This window comes from Anopheles maculipalpis, chromosome X (assembly GCF_943734695.1).
Source record: "Anopheles maculipalpis chromosome X, idAnoMacuDA_375_x, whole genome shotgun sequence".
Taxonomy (NCBI): Eukaryota; Metazoa; Arthropoda; class Insecta; order Diptera; family Culicidae; genus Anopheles; species Anopheles maculipalpis.
The window spans coordinates 13,038,704-13,058,477 of record NC_064870.1 but is presented as its reverse complement, the minus strand read 5'-3'; the positions used below and the strand labels follow the sequence as shown (position 1 = coordinate 13,058,477).

General features: G+C 44.3%; 2 protein-coding genes across 3 annotated transcripts in view; one reads left to right on the top strand and one right to left on the bottom strand.

Moving 5' to 3' along the window:
• The first annotated feature begins 1,017 nt into the window (after positions 1-1,017).
• Positions 1,018-2,871, top strand: LOC126557776 (uncharacterized). Its single transcript, XM_050213659.1, has 5 exons — positions 1,018-1,099; positions 1,331-1,560; positions 1,650-1,793; positions 1,875-2,658; positions 2,727-2,871. Exons 1-5 carry the CDS (start codon positions 1,032-1,034, stop codon positions 2,854-2,856), a joined length of 1,356 nt encoding a protein of 451 aa, XP_050069616.1. The 5' UTR covers positions 1,018-1,031; the 3' UTR covers positions 2,857-2,871.
• Positions 2,872-8,643: 5,772 nt separating this feature from the next.
• LOC126557582 (RYamide receptor) overlaps positions 8,644-19,774 on the bottom strand; it is a 77,572-nt gene continuing 66,441 nt past the window's right edge. The window contains exons 4-7 of one of the 2 annotated variants that reach the window (XM_050213401.1): positions 15,493-15,561; positions 15,188-15,425; positions 9,023-9,108; positions 8,644-8,787 (exon numbers count right to left, since the gene is read on the bottom strand). In XM_050213401.1, coding sequence (XP_050069358.1) covers positions 8,755-8,787; positions 9,023-9,108; positions 15,188-15,425; positions 15,493-15,561 — 426 coding nt within the window. In that variant the 3' untranslated portion in view covers positions 8,644-8,754. Of the gene's footprint in view, positions 8,788-9,022; positions 9,109-15,131; positions 15,426-15,492; positions 15,562-19,774 lie in introns of both variants that reach the window. The other variant, XM_050213410.1, reaches the window with a different exon arrangement.

The following is a 19,774-nucleotide window of genomic DNA, read 5'->3' as shown; positions in this document are numbered from 1 at the left end:
TATGCAGTTTTTGCGCGCTGCGCGTATCACAACTAGGCTGAGGCTAGGTTCTGTTTATCCATCAAAGCGTTAAGTGTGGTAAGCGGTTCCGAGGCTCATTAGATAATAGTTTTACGCACCGGTCAATGGATGGACCGGTGGATTAGCTAAAGGTTGACCGTGGTGCGATGGTGTGGCTGGTGGATTAAAGCTAGGAGCTTAACTACTAGATATGGGGCTAGTTACATTAGCTAGGGCTCATTATTATCTATGAAGAATAGTGCGTCTTCTTCTTGATTTAACGACTTGGTAGTGGTCACGTCGGCCATCGCATAGCTTGCTAGACTTGCTTCATACCACCTAGTTGGATAGTCAGTCCACACTGCGGGTGAACTGTGTGAACTGCCGTGTATAGACTGGCACCGTTGTTCCAATAACACCGAGGATTACATCGAGGCCGTATGAGTGGGAAATTTGAAAAATGTCCGTTAATTTTCATTCCGATAATTTATTTTGAAAATTTTCCTACCACAGGGTTACATAATATGGTAGAAAAAATGAAAAAAAAACTGGTAAGTAAGGCGCAACTAGCTCCAACAATGATGCGATTGATCCATCAACCTTTGGAGTGGGAGCATTTGCCTGCTTACGCGCGAAAAACACCCTCTTCTTTGAACACACCTTTTTTTTTTTGCTTCCATTCCTTTACCATTTTCGTTGCGAATTAACATCCCGTACCAACAGTCACGCTTTGTCCTTTGCGTGGGTCGGATCGAATCAGATTTGTAGTTGACTGCTCTAATTGCTATTGATATAATTATAAATGTTTTCCCTTCCACTATGCGTTTGCTTGCAGAAACCAAAAGACTGACCAGGAAAAGACACATCGAGGTAAGGTTTCCGTGATGTTCTGACTTCCCAGACGAGTTTTCTGTATTTCATATGGTTTTTTTCCTTCCTTGCAGGAGAACCACGAAACAAGACGGATAACGTGAACGTTTGATTGATTTTTTTTTTCTCCCGGATGAACGAAACCTAGCGCAAAACTTCTTATGATTGGTTGTATGCACGACGGGAACGACGCGGCGTGTCCTACATGCGGCACCTACTTACATCCTCAGTAAGCTTTAACATAATTGCGTATATCTTCTTCTTGTCTTAACGACCTTTTACAGGTCACGCCGGCCATCGAATGGCTAGCTAGACTTGTTGATATCCCACATAGTTGGTTATTCAGTTCTCACTACGGCGGGAACGGTCCCCGATGGCATTGGAACTCCAGTCCTGACGGGTTTACATCTAGTTTTAATAAACTAACTTTCGTTTCGATTCCCAACTCCCATCTGTACAGTAAATCAGTAGAATCGGACTCACCGTCCGACGACGAATCTACCACAATGGATGACAGTAACACTTCGTTTCCCGGCCCATCCGGGCGCCCCTACACCACGACGACCACGCCTGCACAATACACGACCGATCGGCCACCGTCCGCCAGCCAGGGCGGCAGCATTGTGGAGGAGAATGCGGTCCTGCTCGAGGAAAATCGGAAGCTTACGCGCAGTCTGCTGGAACTGCAAGGTACGATTATTCGTGACGTTTGAATGCTTCACGTGTGTGCGTGTGTGTTATCTTTGTCGTGCGTGTCGTTTGTCTCTTGTTGTCTGCAGTGGAAACGGAACGGTTAAAGCAGCAGCAGAATCTCCTGTCCGGGTTGGGCCGTCGTCGGGACAGCCTGAGCGGACTGAGCTCCACCAGCCAACCGATGGGCAGCATGGGACAAAACAGTCCCGCACCATCGTACCGGTCGACGGGTATGCATTACGGCTTTTTTTTTTCATTGTCCGCAATGTGAGCGTCATCAAGCTGACTAACCTTTCCCGTTGCGCTTACAGGTAACTACACCTCCGGCATTGTAGCGGACGTGGTGCGCGAGATACGTGATATTTGTCGCGTGCGCGAAGATGCAACGTTCGAGCGGTTGCGCAACCTGCAGGAAAATCACATGTGGTCGATCAACGATACGCTCCAGCGGTTGGCAAAGGATGTGGACACGATGCAGAAAACGGTCAGTGCGGCACGGATGGACGTGGAAAAGCTTACCAGCCGTGTGCTGCAGCTGGAAAGCATCGTGTTACCGCAGGCGGCCGTTTGTCTTGCCGGCGCGCAACACAACCACACGATGCCACTCTCGCCGATGCCATTGTTCGGTGGGAATGTACAGCAGGCACTGTTACTTCAGCAGCTACAGCACCAACAGTCGAACGCAACCCAGCAGCAGCAGCAGCAGCAGCAGCAACAGCCACAACATTCCCCACAAACGACCGCCCCTTCTCAGCAGCAGTTTCATTCGTTCGGCGGTGGGAACGAACGATCACCACCGACCAGCGGCGGATGTGCCACCAGCAACAACACAAACAACGGTGTCAAGCCGGGCAGCAATCTACCGTCGATGTTGCGGCTGAATTACGGGCGTGTCGGAACGACCGAGGAAATGTTCGGCGGTGATGTGGTAACGGTCGAGCTGGGTAATGGCAATACGAGCGCGTCAAGTACGACCGCATCGGTGCATGAGGCTTCCTCCCGCGTACTGATGCTGGAGAAGGGCGAGGTGGAGCTGAGGCGTGATCTGCAGGATGCGATAGCGGCCAAGAACGAACAATCGAAAAAGATTGCCTAGTAAGAATGGCATTTTTGTGTGCAAAGGATTTAGATTTTATTAACATCTTTTCTGTTTCTGTTTTTAGTTTACAAAAGGTGGTAATGGCGTTGCAGAAGAAGGTTGACTCGCAGTCGACGGATGCACCGAATACGAGTGGCGGTAGCAGCAACAATATTAGCGGCATTGGCGTGATCGGCCCGGTGACCGATCTGTAAATACTGTGCCATACACAAAAAACACACATATACATACATACATACATTCTACATTCTTCCCTTTGATCCAATTCCCCTAGCTCCCCCCTTCCAGTTCTCCAATATTTATAATCTCGTTGCCTAGGACTTAGACAGGACAAAGCACACGGAATCCGTAATAACAACACGGGGTCAGGGCTATGAAAGAGTGTCAGGGCTATGTGGCCGTTTCTCCGTTTTTTATCTCCTTGGAAAATACTGTAAAAGAGTTCTATATAGATCCCGCAACACACACACAGACAGATAAATGCGGGTGTGGCATAAAAATTCCAACAATAAGTTAACTTACGGGTAAAATGCCTTACAAGTGTGTTCATGACGCTTGCAACCGACGAGCGGGTACTTAACGTAGAAAGACAAGTTATCAAACTAATCGGTGTGTGTGTGTGTGTGTTTTTTAACAAAAAAAAAAACATTATAGGGTAATAACCTAATAAGACGTGGTAATTTTGGTTGGAACAGTACCGGAATGTTGCTGTCAAAATTTAGCCTCCCCTACTGTTTAACGTAAAATATCATGCTTGGCGTGTAATTGCATCGATGGAAGAATTCCTTTTCGGATTAGTGACAGAAAGTAACTAGGTTGAGCCAAATTCATTTTTTCCCTCCCCACGGTAAATTGTGTCAAATCGTTTTTTCAGCTAAATTCCGAAATTATACCAACCAAAACTATCGCGTCTAATATCCATACTGACGGAATAACAGATTGAGATTGTGGACTGTAATTTGTAACTATTTTGAGGCGCAATTTTGACCATCTGGAGGCTACTCACAATTATGAGTTGCGTTGTTTATTTTTGTTGGGCCGACCTCAAACATTTAACTTCAAACAAACATGCATGTAACTCACCAATCAACGCATCGTAATCTCAACTCAGGATATCCAGCTGGTAGGCGAAAAAGTAGTTGAGCGGTTTCGGAAGTGGAAATGAGCTTAAAAGCCGTTCCAGCCACCTATCCAATCCTTCTGTGTAAAGGTGTCGGTTAGGAGAGACAGAAGTACAGTCGTTGCCGTCCAATTTTAGTCCGATGTTGGGTATGCTTGTCTAGAAGGTGTGAATTTTCGGCAGTGCTATTCAATTTTTGGCATCGTAAGGCATCAATTTTTGGCTCTTAGCTATCAATGGAAACCAAATTTATTTTTTAGTTTAAAATATGAATATTTTCTTCACAGACATGTGATACTACATAGTATAACATTCAAACCAAGCTTCTTTAGCATTGCACGGTTTAGTTTAATTAACATAAGTTTTAAACTAAATGTTATTCGTAACACTACAGCTTACGAAAATTATTTAAATACTTTTGATTACTTCTTCATTTTGACATCGTGGTATATAAACAAACAAATTTCTGAAGTAGTTTGCGCAAATCCGATTTTGAAATCAAACAGCTATAGGTCCATGTGGATAAGTGAATGATGAGAAACAGATTTCTTCCACCTTTTACGAAAATATTTAACTATGTACGTAATAATTTTGTTGTGCTTCAATGCAATCATTCAAAAATCTGATGCACTTGACCTGCTTTTCTTCAGAGTCAGAATAATAGACTAAGGGACAAACATTTATTACATGGACCCAAAAATTGATGCCTTAGGCCTAGAAATATTGCTGACTTTTAGAGGCAAAATTTAGCGGCAACGACTGTAAGGTTGTTGTCAGAAATGAAGGTCGAAAACGTTCATAGCATCACTTTACAACGTTAAATGTACTGCAAATGTTTCGACCGTAAAGAAAATCCTCTCACAAAAAGGAATTCCTATCAAATTCGAGTTTTTCAAGCGAAATGCTACAGCTTAATCCTTTAACCCTGTGTGAATGTAGTCTGTGGAAGCCAATAATGTTTGCGAAACCAGCAGTGGCCTTAAAAGTGAATGAAGAATAGAAATAGCAGTAAAGAAGACAAAAAACCCTTAAAGTGTTATGAGTTACCGCAAAGAGGAGGGGGCAAAACCGGAAGAGAATCTTCTAAAGGATGGGAAACGATAAAGATGGAGTGAATCCTCCGGAAACCAGCCTAGCGAGATTATTTCGTAACTTAGTAAGCTAGTGATGAGCGTACGCGTTAATGTACGAGCGGATCAACATGTTACTGACTTTACACACCGATCCATACCAATATATGATAGAATAGCGTTTAGTGAGAAAAGAGTTCCGAATAAACTATTTATGATTGAAGCTGTTCATCGAACGAGCAAAATAGAAAATTTTACAATGTAGAAGAGCGTTGATGTTGCTTGAAAGCTACGCGTATCGTAGGAAATTTATCACAAAATTCGTAAATCGTGGTAATCTATCTATGGTAATCTGAAGACATTCAGTAGGAAAACAGATTTTCTTATTTAACTCAGATCGTCTCGTCTAAAACTCCTCATCCCAGTCTCTGAAACCAAAATAGTGGTGTGGTGTGGAAGTGCAGATAGGTGATCTCACGTTTAAAGTCTTCCAAATCTGCACCTATATTAGATCCAAAAGTCTGCAAAGTACACCTCAGACAAAAAGAGCCGCCCAGGCTCCAGCTAGACGTTATTATTATTATTATTATTATTTCTGTTGCCTCGCGCGTTTACAGAAATAACATTTTCGCTAAAACCTAAACCTAACTTTGCTAAGCGCCAGGGAATTAGGCTATAAGGGCATAAGAAAACTGGGAAGAATGTTTAAGACGGGACCGGAAGGTGGATAAACTAAGGTGAAAGTCGAACATATGGGCCACGGAATTGAATTGACGAATAGCACACACGAGGGGGTCTTTGCGCCCTGCTGAGGCACGACGACTTGGGATTGCAAGAGGGGGACGATTAAAATGACTGAAAAGGAGAGAGGTAATAGAGGTTGATTGGGCCTGGGAACGGCGAATTTCCAACGAATCCAGCCTCAGCAGCTGACACCTGGACTCGTACTGTGGCAGGGGGAAGGAAAGCCCACCAAGTGATTTGCGTATTGCAAACCTGGCGAACGAACGCTGCACCCGCTCAATATGCTCAATATGAGTTTTCGCTAGGGGAGACCAGACTACTGAGCAGTACTCCAGAATCGATCTGACCAGTGAGCAGTGCACAGCTTTCAGGCATAAGAGGTCCGAGGAGTCGCGAGCAATACGCTTGAACAAGCCCAGCGTCTTCCAAGCTCACCCAACCACGGAATCAATTTGGAGGTTGTAGGAGAGATCTTTTTCCAACCAGATTCCCAAGTCTTTGATAGCCGTGACTCGGTTAAAAAACTGATTGTCTAGAGCACAGGGGTAGCTGATGTGAGTTCGCGATCAGGCAAAGGAAATGACCCCACACTTGTCAGGACAGAGTGTAAGGGAATTACGAGCGAACCAATTAGAGAAACAGTCAAGGATGCCTTGCAGAGACTCGCAATCTTCGTCAGAGTAAAAAGGGAGACATTTTTTTAAGTCATCTGCATAACATAGGAAACAATCATTGGAAACACGGTACTGGCCTCATTAATGAAAATAACAAAAAACAAAGGGCTAAGGACACTACCTTGTGGGACGCCCGTAGAGGAGGAAAAAGGGTAGGAGAATTCGTTATTATACTTAACATATAACGAACGATCACACAGAAAAGATCGCAACCACGAGACAAAGAAGTGGCTTATGCCTAATTGGGATAGTTTATGAAGAAGCAAGGAGTGAGGGACGCGGTCGAAAGCCGATTTAAAATCAGTATATACGGCATCAACTTGATGTGCGGATTCTAAGTTAGAGGAGATGAAGGAAATGAATGACATAAGATTAGTTGTGGGACAGCATGGATCTGTTGGGAACAAATCCATGCCAAGTGTAAGCCAAGCACGATTCCACAAATCAGGAAAGATAGAGGATCATAAGGACTTACGGAATAACTTTACAAGTATTGGAACAAACATAAAATGAAATTTTTTGAGAACAGAGGCCCCTTCCTGCCGCGCCGGGAGAGAAGGAAGGCCTGAGTTTGGATAGTGCAGCTTCGACAGCATCAGGACTGATGAGTTCAGACCCACCGTAGCTGGGAAAATGCGATGCACTCACGGACAGAGGGTCGGATTGACCCGCCGGTACAGAGAAATTACTGGAGAAGTGCTCAGCGAAAAGAGTACAGGCGTCAGCCGCATTGTCTGCTGTGATCGAACCCTACTAAAGCATCTATGTAAGTGTCTGAGGAACTTGGAAAATCTGTTTATAGAAGAAAAACATAACAATTTACCTGTTTTACGATAAGCGAAGAGTCCGATTGAAAGACAAACACACAGAACGTTGCTTAAATTCCATTGAGAAGAGGATACATACAAAATACTGGTTTATTAGTTTTGGTTTCATGATTTCCATAGAGTTTAGTCAATTTTTCCGTACAGTGTGCGGTTTGTGTTCTTGTGTGTGTCTGGTTACACTGTAACATATGAACGCAAATTATTTATCGCTCCTTCCAACCACTCTTGCACGCGTTTGATAAAACCGGAAGGGTTCTAGGCTGTTGTTTGTGTTTTCAGATTTTTTTTTTCGATGATTATTATTCTTTAATTTTGTTGTTTGTCAAATTTTAACTAAGTTGGGCCGGACCTTCTAGTAAACATCGATTACACGGCAAGATTTACGTGCCTAGAATATGAATAGTGTGTATCGGATTTTGTTTTTTTTTTTTTGTTTTCGCTGGGTCGGTGTAAACGACCTGCAGCATTTATACATCGCTGCGCCTTACGTCCTTATCACGGAGGCGCTGATCGTGTAGTTTGACCGTTTTACTGTTGATAACGCAACACAGATCTACCGAGGGAACGAAGGTTTTGCAAAACCCGAACCCCGCAATCGTACGATAAATGCTCCTCGGACACATCGGCGCTATACACAGGTGTGGAGGTTCGCTCCAATTTTATTTATCGACATCAGCCTTTTGTCACTAATTTAGTTCATCAGTTTTCTTTGATTTTTAATATTCTAGCAGCATAAAACGGGAGATTAAATTAGCTTAACTGTTTTACGTCAACGAGCCATTCGTATATAGTCCATCATTGGGCGTAGCTCGCAGTGTTCTAGTAAACTGCCCTTTTTTTTTTCTTTCGTTAGCCATCGATGGTCATCATCTGGTTTTTAGAGTCTCGGTTTAGTTTAATGTTCTTCTGGTCATCCTTTTTCACTATCTGGGCAGAAGAAAAGGACTCACTCCTATCGGTAAAGGAAGCAGGATAAAACATTGGTAGAGTTCTCCAACCACAGACAACCAAAGTTTTAAGGATCAACTTGTCAACAACAAACTCTTTTTGAGTAGTGTTTTTCCCACCATCTTCGTCGTCTGGATCGCCGACAGGATCCTTCAGAGGATGCAAACAACAAGCCTAGCGTCTCAGAAGGGGTACAACATGATTTACGGTTTCTTGTGCGGACGGATGGATGGATGGATGGTTGGAACCGGAAGCAATGGTGGCGATGAGTTTAAAAGACGTTTTTCCGGCATGTCGTCGACCGTGGGTGTAAATATAGAAAAATGATTTTCGGTTTGCTTCACACATGAAATCTGCACCTTCGCCAGGCTAAAAAGGACACCCTCCGTGGCTACTATGCTCGGTGGTCGGCTAAACCGTCCTCGGCACCACCGGCCAGTTCCTTCATCTGCAAGTCGTCGGCCGCAACCGCAAGTTCCTCGTTCGTTTCCATGATGATCAGTTCGATGCATTGATCGGGTACGGTTTTCCATTCGCCGTCACCACCGTTCTGACAGCATCGTCGCTTCCGTCGACCACCAACACCATCACCACCGCCATTAGCTGTTCGACTCTGGAGCTGGGCCCGTGCAGCACCGGCACCACCGATCCCACCAAATACGATGCCGGTGCCGGTGACTGGTGCGCTCTAGTCGTAGTTCTGCTGGTATCACCGTAGCAGGGACGTCTCCGTCGACTGTACCTGGAAAAGTCCAAGGTTGGTGGTGTAAGCGGATGTCAGACGGAGAAAATAGGATTCAGTTACAGCAAACGACAGCCTCAAATATTTGAATTTTTGAAGATCAGGGGGTGTAACAAGTACTTAACAATACGAGGCGAGAAATATGGATATATAGATGAATAAAACATCCACTGTGGATGAATGCTTCGGAAGGGTCTCGCCAACAAAGTTTTGTCTTTTTCGAATAGTTTAATACCTGTACGTTGTGGTTTGGTTTCCTTCTGGTGCTTATGTATGTGGTGCATGTGTTAACTCGATGCAGATGCGATACTTCATCGATTCCTGTGCCGTACGAAGACGATCAATAGATGGCGAAATGGAAGAGAGAAAACATTGTCCATTTTAGCAAATTGCCTTAGGTTTTGTTACACCAACATTCTACTGTTTTTTTTTTATAATGTTGTAGTTTTCTATTTCAACTTCTGAAGCTGCTGTTCCTACTTTAAAAGCAAAACACACACACAAACGTTGACTGTAAAAGCGAGCTACGAACAATTGATGCTTCTGCACCGCACCAAACACCGGGTGCCATGGGCAGGAAAAAGCGTGAAACTTTTAAATAAAAAAAATTATCAAGTTAAATTAATATAAAAAAATGGCAATACGGCGTAGAGCTGTCATACTTTATAGTATGAAATCAAAATAGTTATAGGGGTACGGCCTGCTCCGCCTAATACGAGAGTTTAAGGTGGTGAAGGTATGGTTAGTTGGTGGTGCTAGTGAACCGCTTCCAGGAAAAAGATTGGCGCGGGCTGTCGGTGAAACTAATGCCGAAAAGGTCGCGAACCGAAGGGGATAAGGGTGGGGGAAAGGGTCGGAAAGGGGGAGGGGGGGGGGGGGGAAATTAGCTGCAAAGTGCAAAGATTACACCGGAGTGCGCTGTGGACTGCCGGATTGTCGCTACCCGTTTAGGCATGAGGCGCTTTGACAGCAAATTGCCTATCTTTAGGCGTATTTTCCCTAAGACGTTGCTCATTAAAGTGATTACGGGGTATGGTTAATAAATTGAATACCAATTATTGTAGCGAAATTACAAAAAATTACTAGCAAGCATTCGACCGCTAGGAACATCAACTGTCAAATTAAATTTAAATTGCATTCTTTCAGGCTCCTTTAAAATTATGATCTAAGCGATAACGTGAGCGTTGGGAAATAACTCAACACAGCAAATACGTTACGCTACCGGTAAAACGTTAATGGGCCAGTAAAGTTGCGATAATCGCTTAAGTATAATATTTCATTTGTACAGCATATCGCACGTACCTGTATGTATGTACAAATGTGTGTATATAAACATCCATATGTGCATACACAAGGATTAATTGATTGGTCAACAAAGTTAAGTCACCGGTTGACCATGTGAGGGTGGTTTTTAGGACAGTTTAGGTGGCTGTGAGAGGTCCGTGCTGCTCCCGACAGCCGCATAAACTGACGATTTTTCCGAGCAGCGACCGCCCTTTTATATTCCGTTAGTGCACGCCCGCAACAAAGACAGACATACATATAAGCGAGAAACCAACAATAGAAGAAAACAAATTTTAAAATTGTTAATTGTGGTCACATGTGCTCACATGACCGTTATGTCGCCAGATGTACTAAAATGTATAGAACAAACTTTCAAAAGCAAGACCAAAAATTACAAAACCCCTTTTGAAACCCGTTGCTTTAAGAATAAGAAAAACATATTTCAAAATTATTTTGCTTCGAGTTATTATTTTAAATGACATTTAATAATTATTTGGAACCAGACGGCAAAGAGCTGTCATACTAGAAATGAGTGAAAAATATAATTATTATTATTTTATTGTAAATTATTTAATTTAATTTACCAATTCGGCCAGACCATCCTTAATGAAGTAGTAAAAATACGATGAAATTTTGTACAATTAAATAAAACAATTCTTTTTCACTTTGTTCTAGTTTTTCAACGATTTCAACTTCACACAAGAAAAATATCGTAAAGTATGTAAGAAATTAGAAAAAAAATATCTGAACCCAGTTCAGTCGCCGCAAACGTACACTACAGCGCCTTGTATTGGTTATTACACTATTGTTATCAATTTAATCAAGGTTTTGTTCGATTCCTTTTGCTCTCCCCGCAAAACAATCATTTACGCGTGTTACCGATATCAACCGGGGCTCGTTTGTAATTGGCCGTATACGATCAAACACCACTTTTATTACACATCGATTAGCTTCAGCGCGAAATGTGTGCCGCTAGGGTGAAGAGTTCTGGCCCGGAGAGGTAACAAAAATTTGCCCGTGCAAGCGGTGGACTGATTGCACTGCAATGGTCTCCGAGTACGTTAGAATTTAATTTTAAAAAAAAGTGCACAATATCGAACCCAGAGACGAGATTTTGCCCTTCTGAGGCCCTGTGCGGAAATGGTTTTGGGGCCCCAGTGAAGCTCCTCTCTTCGGCGAGACCCCCCCTCCATGGCCGACGAGGCCTCCAGGAAGCCCGCTCAGTCCTCTTATAGGAAGATTCGCCTCTTCCTATCCCCGTAACCGTAATTAAATAAATAGCCACTGCAATTTACGCTAACACTGACCCCGTGCGCATTGAAGTCTTTCGTATCAACACAGGTGTGAGTAGTGATAAAAGAAAGCAAATTGTTAATCATACACTATTTGCGGAAGCAAATAGTGGCAAAAAAAAGAACGATTATCGTCTTGAGCATAGCATGGCATGGCATAGCATAGCAGAACCAGTCAAGAGACTGGATTGTGTGAGGGTGTTTTGTGTTCACCTGAATAGGATTGTGAGAGCTCTGAACAGCTCCTAACAATCCTATCAAGTGACGACCGGCCCAAGAATCGAACGCCCTTTTATAGTCCGGTCGGGGGCCGCTACCGAACGAACGAACAACAACAAACGAGTTAGAAAACATAATTGAAAATTTGTCTTTGCTGCAACATGAAAACGGTACGTATCCGCGAGGGCGGAAACGGTTGGAGAAAGAAAAAATCTAAACAATGATGACGCGTACAGATGAGATTGAAAGTGAAAGAGAGATTCTTACTGGCTGGTTAGCATGTAAGCGATGAAGCAAATTCAAAATTAAATTAAATTATTGAATAACATACAATTACACTCTTCATCTTAAAGTCTATTGTGACATTAGCTCTCAAGTGTATAAAGTCGTTGTTGTATTTCGGAAGGGCAGCGATTGTAGATCGGAACATGTGTGACACTTATTCTAAGCATCGATACTCGTGTGACAAACAAATTTCGGGAATAGCATGGGGCGTGAGGGAGAGGTGAAGAGCGTAAGCACGCTGGACGGTAGACGACAACGGCGCCAGCCTTCTTCCGGAATTTCAAATCCGAACCGTTCTTTCCGCAGTGAGAGCAGAGTCGCTATCCAGATACGTGACATCAGCAATTCTGGTAAGCCATTCCGGCTGGCCAACGTGACTTTTGGAAGGTCGTTAGCCAAGAAGAAAATTCTCAAACAATTGCTGATGCAATACGACCATGGTTTCGTGGCGAGGGTTACTACTAGCCGCAGGAATTTAGCGGTTTGGGGAAAAAGTGCGTCGGATCTTCCCGATCCACTTTCTATAAAACATAAGCGCTCAACTGCCCAACTACTGTTCCAAAAAGCGAACTAAAAATAAAACAAAAATGCGTCCGATAAGTCAAAATGGAGCAACAGCAAACAACGGGGAGCGATCGAGAGGGGGGGGGGGGGGGGCATGCGTTTTGTTTTATTGCGGATCAAATTGCAGCTAATGAGATCGGACGGAACGTGTTGGAATGCTGGATCGAGCAGTGTGGCGCAATGGTAACATCTGCGTGCTGATTAAAACTTTTAAGAATAATTCTTATGTCATTTGAAGAGATGTCATTTTCCAGAAGTTGGCTCAACGGCTGATAGAACGGTACGCGGACGGAGCGGCTGCGGGGAAGGGGCAAGTGAACTCGTAAAAATCTTCCACTCTGCTTAGGGTCCAATCCGGCACCGCTTCTGACCGTGTATGACCAACAAGAGCAGAACGGTAAGTTTTTACATCGTTGCAGCTTGCGGCCAGCAAGTTCTGCTACACGCCTCACGCGCAGCATCATAAACTGTTCGAAGGTGCACAGCAGCACATTTTTATGTTTTGTTTGATTTGTGACCGAAAAAAGAGATACGTACGGATATGCGAGCGTAACAATCTCTTTATTCAGTCACATATTTGCGAGTTGTAGGGCCACCCTTTATCGTCGGTAGGGATGTGCAACGCTAGCGATGGATAGCGTCATCTTGCTGTGATCGTGCTATGATCTTAATCATCACATAGGAGGGGAAATGCTTTGGTTGAAGCTCCAAAAATTGGGGGACCTTTTTTTTAATACCCTTTAGTCAGTCGCGTCATAAAAGGTGCCCCCGAAATTATAAGCACGATTAAAAAATTAGACAGAAAATAAAACCTGTTCTAGAAACTGAATGTTTATTGGATAAACAGTTTTTGAGGTGCGTTTTGGACTATTGACCAAAAAAAAAAAAAATAAATAAAAAAATCAATTGTCTGCTGCTAATAATGATTGCACATTTAATCTGACGCCTCCCATGAGAGTTTCATCAGCATAGACTCTTCGTCCCGAACAATTTTCGACACTTTTTCCAGTCTTTTTGAAAACTATCGATGTTCTCCGCAGCTTTATAAAATGCTTTTTTTCTCTGTGGTGTGTACCGTGGTGCTTCTTCTTCTTCTTGGCTTAACGACCTCTAACGTCATGCCCGGCCATCGAAATAAATGGCTTACTGTTTTATAAGACTGCCGATAATACCACGTAGTTGGTTTTCGGGCAGGAAGACGGTGTCCCGGGATGGGATTCGAACCCCGGTACCGCCACATGAAAACCGGCACCGCTGTCGCCTACACCACCGAGCTGTCTCAAGTGGGCCGTGGTTAGCGCCGAAAATAACGCAATCGGTCTGGCTTCAGGGCTGTTCGGAGGATTCATTTCTTTCGTGTTCTCATGTACTTCATACCATGCGTGTCGTGTCTTTGGCGTGGTGAACAGAGGCCAAATCCGGCCAAAACAACAACTGAATCCATGGGCAGTAAACGTCAATTCAACACACTTCAAACCCGGATGTGGGTAACGGTCCTTTTCGTCTCCGTTGTCACAAACGGTTCGGACCATCACCTTTTTTCCAGAAGTTTTCGAGAAATATAAATTTGATGGCTTCTTCGACATCCTGGCTTTCGGGCACGGTGTAGTGTTAACTACGCGGAAGAGTTTTGCAAGTCAAAACGGCGGCCTGCTTTGTACTCCGTTTCGGTTTCTTTTGTTTTCAAATTCAATCCTGCCTTGGCGCGCTGGATGTTTCTTTTTGATGTACCCAGTTTTTGAGCCATATCACAAATGGAACATTGCTTTCTTAGCTTAAACATTTTTTGCTATTTCCCGGTCATCCAACATTTACGCTTTTCGACGGAAATGCTTCGCATTTTAACACACGCTATTAAAAAAGAATGTTTCAATGCAATAGCTCGTAGCTTTGAATGTAAGCAATCAAGCATATCAGGAATCAGCTGTCAAACGTCATCCGTTTACTAGAAACGTCATTTAGAAATCGTGGTTAGACTTTCGGGGGCACCCTTTACATTTATAAATTGAATTTAAAACACTTATTTAACGAACAGATTCAAACACAGTTCTTTGAGAGTTCTTACTAGATGTAGATGAACGATCAGAAAGATGAAGTGAGTGAGAGAGAGAGAGAGTATGAATGTACAAGACAGGAAGCCCTACTGACAGGTCCTATGCAGCGCCGATAGAATAGGGAGAGAGCAGAAGCGTTAAGGCGAGAGCGTTTAGAAGCGTTGGTACCGTCGTCAGTGGCGGATGCAGAACGGGATGGATATCAAGGTGTGATATAAAGTAAGGCGTCTAGCAAAACAAAACAAAATCAACCAAAGTGAGGCGTTCAATTAGTATCTATCGCTTATCCGTCCGTATGTGTGTATAATCCGAGCATCTTTGCGTTACGAGTGAGTGCACAGAAAAGAAGACAACATCAACACTAACGGGCAAAGCTGGTGCAGGTGATTGTAGTGCGTTGAGGCTATACTGAATCCTTAATTATGAGTATATATTTATGGATAGGTGATAGGTAAAATGTCATAAAGGGCGCATCTGAATAGTAACAACTCCGAACACATGGTACAGGCACACAAACACACACGGCAAGTAGAGCAACCCAGCGAAGAAGAAAGTAACGGTATGTAACGGTTAAGTAGGTTGTAAACAAAAAAAAACAGAAACGTAGGAACAATTGGAGGTTTTGTTATCCTGGGTGGCACCTAACTCGCACTCCCCCTTTTCTTCGCAGTGCGCTGGCACCGTACAGGCCATTCATCTCACCGGCGAGGGCCACGCTGGAGCCGACGTTGCGCGCAATGTTCGGTGGCGAGTGGCGTATGCAGCAGCAGATCTGCTGCAGCCCCGGCACACCGTGCAGCACCAGTATGAAGCCGCTGCGAAACCGTGCGTTCATGTAGCAGTAGATGATCGGGTTGTAGCAGCTGTGCGACATCGCTAGCCAGTGGAAGGCGAACCAGAAGTACGGCAGCAGTTCCCAGGACGATGGGAGCTTCATGACCTGCAACGGACGAAGAAGGTAAGCCGTCGGATGAGGATGAGTTGTCCGGTTGAAGCAAAACACTTACCATGAGAAAGTTGAATGGTAGCCAACAGATCGTAAATACAATTACCACGGTAACCATCATCTTGATCATCTGCAAATAGAGGGAGAAGCAAAAAGGGGGAAACGTTCATCAGAAGACCGCTGAAGGTAAGGAAGGTGTTGGAAATTGATCTAAGAATTCACGAAGCGCTTCTTTATTTTAGATTCTCATGTGCGATGCATGAAGACATCGTTTCTTCTCCTGCTGAAACGAGGATCCTTCCGAGGGATCATAGTAGAATGTCGAAAAATGTCATACGGCGTACCTGTATGTCCTCTGACTCTGGACGAGTTCGATGTGTTAGATTTAGGTTCTTCAACTTCCATCCCAAGGAAGGATGATAGTAGGAGTATACTGAGCAGTACGTTGGCGCTCAGTGGTTTCAAGAGGCCTTGGAGGACACAACACCCCGAAGCCCTCCTCCATGCCTCCAATAAATTTAATCCTCTTCTACACCATCCTCAGCTTCTATCTAATGTCCTTCAGTTTGCTTGACTGCAAACTCTGGCCTGCTCAGTGGATTCGATGTACGCTCCTGAGGACCTGCAACCAGTAGCAGATTCTGCCTTTCGGAGACCCCACTGTTTGCTACCCTTGTGAAGCCATGTGGATGTTAAGCTAACTTTCTCTACACTTTTTAGTTTATTGAAACGTTGATGCAGCACTCAAAACTGTATGCTACTGCTGCCGGGGGAAATTTCCGGCAGGTTTTGGGACCCTCTTACCCCGTGGAAAATCGGCGATAACTCGCTTACTATTGGTCCGGTCGGGACGTATCGTTAAATTTGTCTTTGGACCATGCATTTTTTTGTGGAACCCAATCCTTCCAATCCCGTCCAGTTATTGCAGAAACAACAGCATTCCCGTGGAAAATAAGCAATAAGTTGCTCAGTTTTGGTGCGATTCGAGCGACGTATTTCCTCCCAAACATATGGTTCCACCGCATCGCAACGTCCCTAGAGACTGAACCCCTGTAGCCGGTTTTATACGAGGCAACCACAAGGCCCTAGGCTCTAGTGGGGAAGGAGTGGGGTTAATCGTTCGAGGCACTAGGCGAGGCCCCTAGTGACTGCCAACTCGGCCCTTAGATTAATCCGCTACTGCCTGCAACTTGCTTCATGCGCTACAGATTTGGACACACTAGCAAAGCACACGCAGTAACAGGTTGGCTGATAAGTCCCCGGTCTAACAAAGAAAAACACTTTTTTTTGTCAAAATTCGTTTTTATTATTCAACGTAGTTCCCTTCAAGAGCGATACAACGATTATAACGACCTTTCAATTTTTTTGGTACCATTTTGGTAGTACTCCTTCGGTTCTGCCTCAAAATAGGCCTCAGTTTCGGCGACCACCTCTTCATTGCAGACAATTTTTTTCCCTGCGAGCATCCTTTTGAGGTCTGAGAACAAAAAAAAGTCGTTGGGGGCCAGATCTGGAGAATACGGTGGGTGGGGAAGCAATTCGAAGCCCAATTCATGAATGTTTGCCATCGTTCTCAATGACTTGTGGCACGGTGCGTTGTCTTGGTGGAACAACACTTTTTTCTTCTTCGTTCTTTTCTGAATGACGACCTCCGGTACTTTTCTTACAAGCGCCGAAGAGGTCAGTTGTTGACAGAGAAGGGCCGCGAGCGTCGGTTGGGGAACGCCAAGAAGCTGCTCAACTTGCTAAAGCATCCCGTGGAGCCTGGCACGCTGTGGTTTTTCTCTGATGAGAAAAACTTCTGCCAGGACCAGAAGGTTAGCACCCAGAACAACCGGTGGCTGGCTTATTGGCCGACGGACGTGCCACGGGTGCCGCAAACCAAGTTCTCCCAGACGGTGATGGTGTTTTCCTGCGTGTCATCGGAAGAGGACGTGATGCCGTCCTACTTTTTCGAGCAGGGGCTGAGGCTGAACGCGCACGGGTACATTTCCATGCTGGACACCGTCGTAAAGCCTTGGATCACGAGAGTGGCCAACGGCAGACCGTACATGTTCCAGCAGGATTCCGCTCCGTGCCATACAGCTTCCAAAACGATAAAGTGGTTGGCGATCAATTTCAACGACTTCACCGCGCCGAATGTGTGGCCTCCCAGCTCCCCGGATCCAATTGATTATTTCGTGTGGGGCGCGGTGGAACGGGACACCAACAGAACTTCCAGCAACACCAAGGCGGAGCTCAGGTCGCCAGGGCTTGTTCCCGGTTCCGGAGACGGGTGGAGGCCGTAATAGAAGCCGAGGGCGGATATTTTGAATAAAATGAATAAAATACATGGTAAGCTACTATTTCTAAAACAAAAAAAATTTCCCCGATGATTAATTTTGCCATAATTTTTTTTCTTTCTCCGTAGGTGACTGTCAGAATTATCCCAAACGCCCTGATTAGATTATGACTGAACGGCGGTAGATTATGACTGTTATAGGAAGCTGCTTTATGGTTCGATAGTTTACACTGTCTGGTCCTGAAGAGGATTTAGTTTTAGTTGCTTTTATGGTTTTGAGTATACTTTTAGGTTTGATCAAATCAGTAGCAATTAATCCTGGGGTGGGGTTTGAGTGAAAGAACTTTGGCAAAGCACACGCAAGATCTTGTTATTTCGGCACAAACTTTTTTTCTCCAGTACATTAAAGTTCCAGCAGCTATTCATTCGAAGTACTCATCAAGGCGCAAGTTTGGTAAAAGTAATTATTTTGTAGTAGACATCGACGAGATTTGCATCCTTATTTGTATCCAAATTTAAAATCATTTGCCATCATCCGCAACGTTTCAGAATCAAAAACTTCAGCAGCACCATAAGCTGCAGCACAAATGAACAAGATTGTGATAAAGAATCGGGTAAATATTACACAGCATTCGCACACTCCACCCAATTAGCTAGCGAATCTAAACACCGTAACTAATGCTGTCTACGCTGTGTTATTTCAGGACTTGCGCAACCATAATGCAAAGGCTCGTTTTACAGCGTGCAGGCACCACCGGGAGGGATGCAATCTTCGTTCCGCGCGGTGAAACGAACCGGCAAAACAAAGTGCATCCGTGCAACAATTTGATACGGGGCCCAGCAGAACCATTTTGCGGAAGCCATTTCATCGACTCCGAAGCTAGTCCTGGTTTTAGGTACGCTGGAAAGCTGGAAAAAAAACGGCAACTCAAACGGTATTGTGTACCGTGCACGGCGTACGGATTCGTATGTGGCGGGAGTGGGTGAAAAAAAAACTTTTCCCGTGCTCCACAGTAGCGTCGACGCGTTGTCGCTTGGCTGTTGCTTTTTATCCTCTTATTCACACGGCTAATGAAAATATTGTGTAAATACTTCTTTTTTTTTTTTTTGTTTGTCAGTCCGTTAGCGATAAACAACATTATCGTTCGCTGTGCAGTGGTGGAAAATGGCAAAGTTTACCTTTTTTTCCCTCTTCTTCTTCTTTTGCTCATATCCCAGAGAGCAGAGACGCGTAAATGTTGTGCACACTTCCTCGTCAGCAGCAGTCAAGGCCGAGGACTTACGGTGGTGTAATGGTGAAGTCTCCTTTCTGTCTACCCAGATCCGTCACACGGGGCGTTAATTAGGAAGTGCACAACATTGCTAGCGCCGTTTCGTTAATTGACTGTTCAATGTATGTTGTACACTGTTGTCGAAAAAGTTTTAATTGAAAGCGCGTATCGCAGCGTGCCGTGCGGCTTACATTTCACTGTTTAATGCTATTAATTAATAGGAAGCCTGAAATCAATCATAAATTATGTAAGCTAAATAAATAAGCCCACGTGCACTCACTTTGAAGCTGTGACATGCGCCAAATGTGAGGAGTTTTTAAATTTTATACCGCAATATTGCATACAGTTTGCAAGAATGGAGGGAAGTGAAAGTTGTCACTATTTTGAAGCCTGGCAAACCGCCATCAAGACACGATTCATATCGGCCAATATCGCTACTTTCGTGTCTGAGGAAAGTCCTTGAACAACCTTCTCTCAAGTACTCAGTTTGGTTTTCGTAAAGCCAGGGGTACTAATGACTGTTTAGCGATTTTTGGTGACAGAAATAGAGCTTGCCCGTGCACGCAAGCAGAGCTTGGGGTCTATCTTCCTTGACATACAGGGGGCATTTGACTCAGTTTCTCCATACAAACTAAGTCAAAAGTTAGAAAATGCGGGCCTGGGACCAAAGTTGAATAACTTGTTATTCAACCTTTTGTCGGAAAAATCTATGAATTACAACAATGGTCACGTGCAGCTAAAACGACCCAGCTTCCATGGACTAGCACAAGGGTCCTGCTTGAGCCCCCTGT

Coding starts and splice junctions, on each gene's coding strand:
- LOC126557776 (XM_050213659.1), top strand. CDS start 1,032: ATGATTGGTTGTATGCACGACGGGAACGACGCGGCGTGTCCTACATGC. Junction 1,100..1,330: donor GGCACCTACTTACATCCTCA/GTAAGCTTTAAC, acceptor CCATCTGTACAG/TAAATCAGTAGAATCGGACT. Junction 1,794..1,874: donor ACCATCGTACCGGTCGACGG/GTATGCATTACG, acceptor TTGCGCTTACAG/GTAACTACACCTCCGGCATT.